This window comes from Nanorana parkeri, unplaced genomic scaffold, assembly GCF_000935625.1.
Source record: "Nanorana parkeri isolate BGI_ZX_2015 unplaced genomic scaffold, ASM93562v1 scaffold1129, whole genome shotgun sequence".
Classification (NCBI taxonomy): domain Eukaryota; kingdom Metazoa; phylum Chordata; class Amphibia; order Anura; family Dicroglossidae; genus Nanorana; species Nanorana parkeri.
In genome coordinates this window covers 90,298-100,805 of record NW_017307397.1, presented here as the reverse complement: position 1 = coordinate 100,805, position 10,508 = coordinate 90,298, and the positions used below count along the sequence as shown (strand labels likewise).

Here is a 10,508-nt window from a genome sequence, read left to right as displayed (position 1 = left end):
GGGGGAGGAGCCTGTGAAGAGGTCGGCCAATGAGGAGGGAGTTGCAGTAGTCAAGTCGAGAGATAACAAGTGAGTGGATGAGTAGTTTTGCGGTGTCATTGGTGAGGAAGGGGCGTATTTTGGAGATGTTACGAAGGTGAAGGCGGCAGGATTTGGATAGTGATTGGACGTGGGGAAGAAAGGTGAGGTCCGAGTCAAGGATGACACCTAGCACCTCGGCATGGGGGGAGGGGTGGATTGTTGTGTTATCAATCTCTATTGGAAAAGTTGGGGGAAGGTGCACGGGCGGGAGGAAATATCTAAATATATAACATATCTAAATATAATATCTACCGATGAGTTCACCAGGATATATATGAATAAGGTCAGTGGTCAAAATTAGGATGGTGAAAATGATTCATCCAAGGGGCCCAGATTTTATTGGATTTAGGCATATTGTCATTCAGTTTGGTCGTCATTTTCTCATTGATGCAAGAATGCAAGTGACTGGGCTCTTGACTTCTATAAAGCTTAGTTAAGGAGCTTTCCAGATTCCAGTTGATAAGCAATGCCTGGTGCTTGTCTGCTCCCTATCCCCAATAAAGTTCTGGCTTTAGATACACTTTAATACAATGAAATCATGGCATAAACATTGCATAACAAATGTTGTGTCATTTAGAACTAATGATTATTGCTGCCTGTATATCTATTCCATGATAGTTGCCCTTTGGACACCAGAAAATATTTAGGTAACCATATTTATTATCTTATCATTGCAGCCGGCCCAGAAATATCTAACTATGATGGAGACATGGACATTGAGATAAGTTTCTCTGACCCCGCTCTGGATGCAGAAATCAGACTTTATTTGAAGAATTTAGATACATACTCCGCACTCCCGAATACAACGACTGTAACCAATGTAGTCCTTTTTCCAAGTAAGTACACCGCTATCCTGCTGCATGTCAGTTGGTGCAACGGGAAAGAACCTATTGACTTTTTTTTGTATTCCTAAATTTCTAAAATTATTATTTATGGTGTTTTTTTTAATTAAAACTTCATATTTTTAGCCACTTCACCTAAAACATATAATGTCCTGGTTAGTAAAGCAGAACAACAGTACTGGGTGAAATGAGGAAATCCTCTTTTTTTAACTGAATCCAGATCAATGAAGATAATTGATGATTGGATGGAATTGGCTACTCCACATTGGTTAGGGGCTTTCTGTGAATGTATTTAAAGACGTGTACTACACATATTAATTGCAGGCATTTTGTAGGCTGGACAGAAGATGCACTCAATAAATCCTAGCTTGAAAACTTGCAAATAGAAAAGACTCCCCCACCCTCCCTACCAGGTGTTTATGTTATCTGAACTGTTAAGAGCCTCCTGACTCTGTCTGAAGTGACCTCAATGGTCAATGCAGGGGTGTCCCTATACTTTTAGCCGCCTGATGTGGTGGTGATGGTGGGGGGTGCTAGTGGAGCAAGTTTCGGGCGGAGGGGGTGCTAGTACTAGTGGAGCGCATGTTATGGGGGATTGGTAGTGGATCATGTTGGCTTACCTCTGCCTCCAGATCCGTCTGGTGTCCCCCCCAGCTCACTGACGTTACTGGTTGCCAGGAGCTGAGCAGGACACTGTAGGCAGATAAGGTTTCTAAGAGCTCTTACCAACCTGGGAAGCTCTGGCCACAAAGAGAGTGGCAGCGCCCCCCTCCCCCACATCACCCTAAGAGATGCCGCTTCCAGCTGCCTTATTGTAGGGACGGCCATGGGTCAGTGCAATGGCAGATGGCAATGCAGCTCAGACTTTAGGGGTTTATTTACTGAAGACAAATTGGCTGTTCACTTTGCAGGGGGATTTTTCCTTTTCCGTTTAATGAATGTGGTGAAGCTCTGCTGACTTCCTCATCCAATCATCTGCATGCACAGTATTATTTTTTTTAATTGTTTCCAATGCATGTGATTGAGTATTCTTTGCAGAGCGAATTTTCACCACATTCACTGAGCTAAGGGAAAAATCTTTTGCAAAGTGCAACCTAGAGCATCGAAGTGAAGTGGCGAGCGTTGGCTGTCGGTGGAGTGAGGGCTTGGCTATGTAGAAGGCAATGTTCCTGATATCCTAGACATAAACAAGCATTTAACCCTTGCAATGGATCTTCCCCTGCACTACAAGGGTGAAATGCTCATGTATGCTTAGGTATTTTTTTCAGTTTCCTGGGTTTCAGCTTTAAGATCTTCCTCTGTGCATACCAACCAACTTTCTGCGATATAACAAAATCGGACATCTACTGACGGTTGATCCTCCAATCATCTCTGAATTGGTGCTGACACTGTCCTTCCTTCTGGAGGGTGGCTACTTTAATCACCATGGTCCTGTGTGTGTTGTAAAGTAGTCACCGCTCCAAGCTCGCTCCTGTGATGGACTACAATCTCACGTTTAGTTTACTAATTTGTATTGAGATTGTAGTCCATCCTGGGGTCGAGCTTGGAGCAGTGACTACTTTACAACACACACAGGGACCATGGGGAACAAAAGTAGCCCCCCTCCAGAAGGAAGGACAGTGTCAGCACCAATTCAGAGATGATTGGAGGTCTACAGCTCGTACCACACAGACCGTAAAATATGATACTTTAAACTCATAGCTTTTCCTTTTAGCTTTTCCTAAATTGCAAACAGAATAATCTGAAGGTTGCATGGAAAATCTTGTGCAATATGACATTTTTAGGACCTAAATAGCACATCAGTAAAAAAAAAAAAAAATGATGTTTGGGGAGGTAAGAAGGATAGCAGGGTTCCTTTCCAGTCCCTACAAATAAGCAACAGTTGGGAACTATTCTTTGATTATAATAGAAGAGAGCCGACAGAACTGTAGGCCCAATGCAGTACACAGGGTGGATAACCAAATGACAGATCTCTTGATATAAAACTAGGGTTTTATTTAAAAAAAAACGAGCCTGATTTATAGTACACATTTATATACAAGCGGTCCCCAAGTTACAAACATCTTACGTACATACGACCCCTACTTACAAACGGAGGCTATTACTGTACAGCAGGGGGTCCCATGATGCAGCCAAAGTGTACCCCGCATCATTTCAGTAGTTGTAATGCTACCGTAATGCTACCGTGCTCGTGCCGACAAGGAGTGCCCGCCTTTTTGGGTCTGGTTCGTAGCACTGTATGTACATTACAGGAAGTTGGCTCTTGTTAGACGTGCAGACGAGGAGTGCCCGCCTCTTCTTCCTGCTAACTGTGATGTTTTCACTGCTGTCTGTAGCCTCATTAGAAAGATTTAATCTCACTTCCTATCCTTGAGACAACAGGAAGTGAGAGGAAATCTACCCCTAGGAAGGGAAATTCACTCCTGTAAGAGTGATCATGAGAAAAAGGTGTCTCCACTGATGCTTTATCACCAGTTCCTTGTTTCCACGACAACCCAAAATTTTCAAAATCTAATTCTCGCAGGGACAGAAAGTGAGGTTGCACACACAGCAAAACAAACGTTACAGGGGGTTAACCCTTCCCTATGTTATCCAAAATTAAAACAATTTTTTTTGGCTGGAGTTACACTTAAAAAATGTACCTGTTCCAACTTACATATAAATTCAACTTAAGAACAAACCTACAGTCCCTATCTGGTTCGTAACCCGGGGACTGCCTGTATTGCAATATCTTTTCATACAACCTCTTCTTTTCCCTTTTTTTCAGTATGTTATCTAAATGAAACTCATGCAAACTGTTCCTGTGGTCAGGGCTTTGACTGTCTAGGAACACTTGGACCATGTACAGATACAGGCTGCATATGTATCACCACCCTTCCAATGCAAGCATACTGCAAACGTAAGTCAATTCCTCATCAGATTCACTGACATGTGTTTGCTTGCTGCATCTTCTTGTCGTTTTACTCTTCTAAGGTGAATTAGTCATAGTCAGGCAAGAGATGATAGTCACCTATCTTTAAAACATAAAAGATATTTAAAACAATATATTTTGAGTGCTGGTGATCTACTATATTCTCATGATTGTAATGTATGGCACGTTGCAGCTCCTAGCTTCACTTCATGTTTCATGTTGGCCTCATTTTCTACATAGTTTGTTTGACATCAGAGACATCACAGACAAAAAAATGTGCCTCTTGCTGTAACTCGCCCATCAGAAATATGATGTGTGACCGCATAGCTGAGGAGCAGAACTAGGCTACATGGTGGGTATTGATGTACAAGGTGTAATAGGCCCCAGGCTATTATAACCCATTTCACAGAAAAAGAAAATATAAAGTACAATGCTAAAATGTGATTCTACACTTGTGTGGTGACGGCTAAACACAGTTAAAGGGAAACAGTGGTGTAATAAACAAAAAAAATCATACCCTCTCATTCAGGGATTATACCCTCTCATTCAGGGATCATACCCTCTCATTCAGGGATCATACCCTCTCATTCAGGGATCATACCCTCTCATTCAGGAATCATACCCTCTCATTCAGGGATCATACCCTCCCATTCAGGGGTCATACCCTCCCATTCAGGGACCATACCCTCCCATTAAGGGACCATACCCTCCCATTCAGGGATCATACCCTCCCATTCAGGGATCATACCCTCTCATTCAGGAATCATACCCTCCCATTCAGAGACCATACCCTCTCATTCAGGGAACATACCCTCTCATTCAGGAATCATACCCTCCCATTCAGGGATCATACGCTCTCATTCAGGGAACATACCTTCCCATTCAGGGATCATACCCTCCCATTCAGGGATCATACCCTCCCATTAAGGGACCATACCCTCCCATTCAGGGATCATACCCTCTCATTCAGGAATCATACCCTCCCATTCAGGGATCATACCTTTCCATTCAGGGATCATACTCTCCCATTCAGGGACCATACCCTCTCATTCAGGGATTATACCCTCCCATCCAGGGATCATACCCTCTCATTCAGGAATCATATCCTCCCATTCAGGGACCATACCCTCCCATTAAGTGACCATACCCTCCCATTCAGGGATCATACCCTCCCATTCAGGGACCATACCCTCCCATTCAAGGATCATACCCTCCCATTCAGGGATCATACCCTCCCATTCAGGGATCATACCCTCCCGTTCAGGGATCATACCCTCCCATTCAGGGATCATACCCTCCCATTCAGGGATCATACCCTCTCATTCAGGGATCATGCTCTCCCATTCAGGGATCATACCCTCTCATTCAGGGAAACAAAAAGTGGAATTACTCTTTAAAATCAAATCCTAGGCAAAACTACGTCTCCATTTGGGAGATTTCATCACTTCCTGTTCTGTTGATCAGCAGGACTGCAATAAGCTGGGCTTCCAGTATTCCTTCTCCAGAATGCATTCTTCATATATTCTTTGGAAATACCCATAACATAGACAAGGGACTTACTAGGGGCCAGATACATCAATAGAATCTTGACACAGGATCCAACCCTTTCCCGCTCCAGTGGCGTCACAAGGGGGGTGCGGCCCGCACAGAGTGACACCATCAGAGGGGTTGACACCAAAATGACTGACAGTAATTTTGGTTTCACCCCCTTTGAAAATTGGGCATTTGGGCATGGACTGAGTGCCAGACAGCTGCACGAGAGAGGAGGGTACCCAGTGGCATACCGTATCCTGCTGGATGAACATCCCCTCTTCTCCTATCCGGCATCCATCACCAAGATGGTCGCCAGCAGTTACGTGCATGATGACGTCATGCGCTAGTGTGATCATGTCACATGCGTGTATGTTGACGTGCCAGCGGGTGAACCCGGCAGCCCCTTTATTAAAGACTAAAAAAGTTTTACATTTCAGAGCATTCTTAAATATTGTGAATATGGTGACATGTGCCGAGATAAATATTATGTATTGATTTATTTGATGGGGTTTTGTACCTTATTTGGTGCGTAAATGCCCATTGGCAACCCAATGGAATTGCTTTCTTCTTTCTTTGAACTTCCACTAATTTATGTGAAGAGTTAGCTGTGTATTTTATTGGATTAGTTCAACCAAAAGTGATATTCAGTTATAGGGGGACTTTAGGGAGGAAAGGGGAAGGGGGCGTAATGTGATCATGTGATCGTCCATCTTTCTGCCATCATTCTGTTTCAGCCTACCTTGAAGTCTCACTCCTTCTTTTACAACAAGCGTGTTCAGGGCCATAACTACAGATAACGGGGCCCTATAGCAAAAATGTGATGGCGGCCCCCATAATGACCTCTCTCTGAGCTGTGATTGATGAAGCCAAGTTCCCAAAGACTGCTCTTGTGCATCTGTAGTCATCTCTACACTGTTGACTATACAGGGGATTAGAGTTGTTGTAAACTGCAACCCCTGCATCCCTTAATGACACAGTACTGTATTTTCTTCACATATTCTATATTTAATTTTCCGCAGCAACCTAATGGGTCCCCCTTCCACCCCCAGGCCCCATAGCAGCCGCATGGGCTACTCTGGCTATAGTTACGCCACTGGGCGTGTCCTGTTTCACAGCTCAGTGGAATAATATATTCTCAGTGGAATAATATAAATTAAATATCAGGGGACCAGGATGAGCAAAATTACGCTAATCAAAAAAAAACCCCAAAAATCTGGTAATTTTTGCTAAATTTCGTTTGCCATTTTGTATTGGAGTCGATAGGGAAAGGCGGATTAAGATGGTTTGTAAGGGTTCAATGGGCTTTTAAATGGCTTCTGTAGGGAAACTCCTTTTTACTATCCTGGACCTGTTCTTGGGCCAATAAAGGACCCCTCATTGGCTGGGAGTTGGATGTTATTTACTGAGGAACACTAATTCTATCCCCAGTCCAAATGTTTTTCTTCAATGTCGGTGAAGGTTCTCATTCATCCAGGTCATGGTATATCTGTAAGAGTCCAGGCAACTGGATTTGCTGCATTTTTCTAGAAGACGTTTCACTGGACATCCGACCAGCTTTCTCAATTCAGAATTCTTTCTACAACTCCAGAATTCTGAACTGAGAAAGCTGGTTGAATGTCCAGTGAAACGTCTTCAAGAAAAATACAGCAAGTCCAGTTGCCTTGACTTATTTTTTTACAGATTTTTCTTCATTGTTCCTTTTTTCTTCTTTTATTTTCCAGTGAAGGCGAATATGATAATTTCTCCGGTCACCATTTTCCAAGGAGACACGGTAACAGTTGACTGTATGTTTGGTGAACTCGGCAGCGTTTCCTGGTATTTGAATGCTAATAAAATTTCAGACGGTCCAAAATATAACACGTCCTCCACTAAGCAAGGCGCGATCGTGCTATATACACTGAAGATAAGGAGTGTAGCTGATGCTGATAAAGGTGAGTGGACTATCAAGCCATGTTAAGTACACGCATGATACAGTAAGTGATATGTGTGGTTAAAGCAGAACTCCGGCCTTCCCTTCAGTCTTGCACAGTTGTACTGACTCCTCTCTTGGACTGAAATGGCTTCCTCTGATTTCACTGGCATTCTGTGAGCTTCCCACAATGTGCATTAGAAGCTGCAGCAAGTCATATAGAGCCCAACTCACCTCCCCAACCTGACTGTCCCTGGCTTGCCCCCTTTTGTTCATTGGATTTCAGTTCTTTTAATCAAGTCTCAGCATGGCAAGTGGGTGCTACCAAGGCATGCCTAGGAACGCCCACTCCTTCAGACTAACATCCACCCATCAAGGTGTTTTGATATTTCCATAACGCCTCCTAAAAGCCAGCTCAATGCTTGTATCAGGACTAAGGGCTTCTGACAGAAGTACTAAGGTAGGGTTCTGTGATTTTTTGAGGAAGCTACGTACAGCACACAATCGGCCATGATCTGCCCGCATTGCACAGAGACATAGAGTGATCAGTGCAGTTCACTGCACCTGGTGTGAATGGTAGTGATGTGGAGGTTGGTGGTGGGAACCACTGAGCAGCACTGCAGGAAACCAGTAGATGGATACTCCCAGAAGTGTTCAGGATCTCTCCAGAATCCTTCCATTCTACCTTCTGCTACCAAACATCCTGGGTCAGATTACTAGTAGTGAGGAGCCATGTATCAATGGAAACATTTTTTTTTTTTAAAATACAGTTTTTAAAGGAGCAGTTTCACTTAGAGTGAAACAATAAAAATGAAAAAGTCCTCAAAATATCGTGCCTGGGGGGTCCCCTTAAACTGCCCGTAAAGTGGCACATCTGTACAATGTATAGAACCTGCTGCAGCAAAAATTACATTTATAAAGAAGAAGAAAAAAGCGTGCGGTTCCACCCTCCCAAACAATACCAGACCCTTTAGGTCTGGTAGGAATTTTAGGAGGGACCCCATTTTAAAAAAAAAGCGTGGGGTTCCCCCCAAAAGTCATACCAGACCCTTAAGGTCTGGTAGGAATTTTAGGTGGGTCCCCATGTAAAAAAGCACGATGGGGAAAAAGGCCTCTTCCCCACAAGCCCTGGGGCATTGGTTGTGGGGGTGCAGGCAAGGGGCTTATTCACATCAGGGTACTCAGATGCGCCCACCTCTCCTTGTGAATGAGTAAGGGGTATCTCTACCCATTCACTAAGGGGTCAAATCAAATTGTAAAAAAGAGGCCAGACTTTTGAAAAGATCCTTTATTTGGGAAAAAGACAAAAGACAAGTTTTTGAGAAGTCCTGGAAAACTTCAGCCAGTGAATTTCTTCTCAATGGATTGCAGTACTCTCTTCTTTGAAAACCTTCTATTGCGAGTTTCAGTTTGGCATTAATTAGAAATCTGCACCCGCACCATGTACTGGTGACAAACAAGAAACTGTATTTAACCTTAAAGGCTAAATAGTATTTGCATTCCCTTTTGTACTGCATGATTGGACAATATGCCAGTGAACTGCCAACCACGGAGGGTTCTCAGCAACGCTATGGAATTTTCCATTCTGGTTCCTGGCACACCCTAACCTCTTGGCACACTCTTTTTTTAGGGAATTACACCTGCTCTCTGAACAGTAGTGGAACACTGAAAAGTCAAAGCAAAGTCCTTGGTAGTATTAAAACGCTCCAGATCAGCCAATCAAATGATGTGGACTCATTCTGTGATGGCCCACCGTTTACCCTGACATGCTGTAGTGCTGATATTGGGGAATTTAACGTCTCATGGAACACAAGCGGACTCGCGGGTGAGTTACATTGTTTCTATTTTAGGCAGACGTACAAAAGGCCACTTGAGACAAATTAAAATACGCTTCCTGCATTTCTAAATGCCGCTAGAGTTGAGGCGGCAATTAAATTTCCAATGACGTTCGTCAGCTCTCTGGTGGTGTTATCGCTTAATGAGGTTCTGATGAGGTTTTGCGTATTAATGTTTGTATGAAAATCTACCAGAGTGTGGCCAGCCTAAGTGTTGGAATCTGAGTTGGAGTCAGCCACTTGTAATCCCCTGTACAGTAGACTGTTGACTAGATCAGTCTTTCTCAACCAGGGTGCCGTGGCACACTGGGGTGCCTTCAGGCTTCCTCCGGGGTCCTTAGAATTTTCACATTAAAAAGGCCTCCTTATGGAAAAGGGGGAGGGGGGGGGGTGGTTGATGTGAATGAAAGGGACTTCTGGTATGAAGGTGGGGTCCTAATGTGAAGGGGGGCTCCTGATGTGAAGGGGGCTCCTGATGTGAAGGGGGCTCCTGATGTGAAGAGGACTCCTGATGTGAAGGGAGGGGAGGCCTCCTTATGTGAAGGCAGTGGGAGCTCCTGATGTGAAGGAAGGGAGGGCTCCTGATGTGAAGGAAGGGAGGGCTCCTAATGTAAAACAGGAGGGCTCTGATGTGAATGAAGGGGACTTCTGATATGAAAGGGGGGTCCTAATTTGAAGGGGACTCCGGATGTGAAGGGGGACTTCTGATGTCGAAGGTGGGCTCCTGATGTGGAGGGGACTGCTGATGTAAAGTGGAACGACTGATGTGAAGAGGGCATCTGATGTGAAGGGAGAAAGGGCTCCTGATGTGAAAGAAGGAACTGATAAGAGTGCTGTGTAGGTCAAGAGCAAAGGAAGTTAGAAGCATTTCATGCACAAAAACTGGATTTATATCCTTATTGGTTATTAAGAGTTGTTTTTTAAGGTTTTAGTCCAGCTTTATAAAAAAAATTTTGTGTTTGTAATGAAAATGTAACTGGCTTATTTCTATATAAATTATCTGGAGGTGCAGGGAACGCAACAAGCAACGCGGCATGCAGCCTATACACTCTGACTCCCGCTGTCACGGAATTCTGCCCAACGGTCACAAACTACATATGTAGCTTTCAGCGAAATGAAGGAGAGAAAATTTCAAAGACGATGAAAGTGAATTTCTATAAGAAACGTATGTTTTCTTTGTTCATATATGGGGAGATGTAGCTGCTGTCCTCAACACCTTCTACAACCACATCTAACACCACTAACCCTCCCACCAGTCTACAGCTCCATGACCTTCAATCTCCTCCCCCCAAACTTAACAGACTTGGTCCCTTCTCCTAGATGAGGGCCTGGTATAGATTTTAAGAGGAACCCCATGCACAAAAAGAATTAAAATTACATCGAGCCGCCCCCCCCCC

At 43.9% G+C, this 10,508-nt stretch overlaps 1 protein-coding gene across 1 annotated transcript in view; it reads left to right on the top strand.

The window, feature by feature from the left end:
- The first annotated feature begins 5,697 nt into the window (after positions 1 to 5,697).
- The window catches only part of LOC108796545 (adhesion G protein-coupled receptor F5-like), a 31,401-nt gene continuing 26,590 nt past the window's right edge, over positions 5,698 to 10,508 (top strand). The window contains exons 1-3 of the mRNA XM_018568039.1: positions 5,698 to 5,734; positions 7,089 to 7,298; positions 8,907 to 9,101. Of these exons, the coding sequence (XP_018423541.1) occupies positions 5,698 to 5,734; positions 7,089 to 7,298; positions 8,907 to 9,101 (442 nt within the window). The remainder of the gene's footprint in view (positions 5,735 to 7,088; positions 7,299 to 8,906; positions 9,102 to 10,508) is intronic.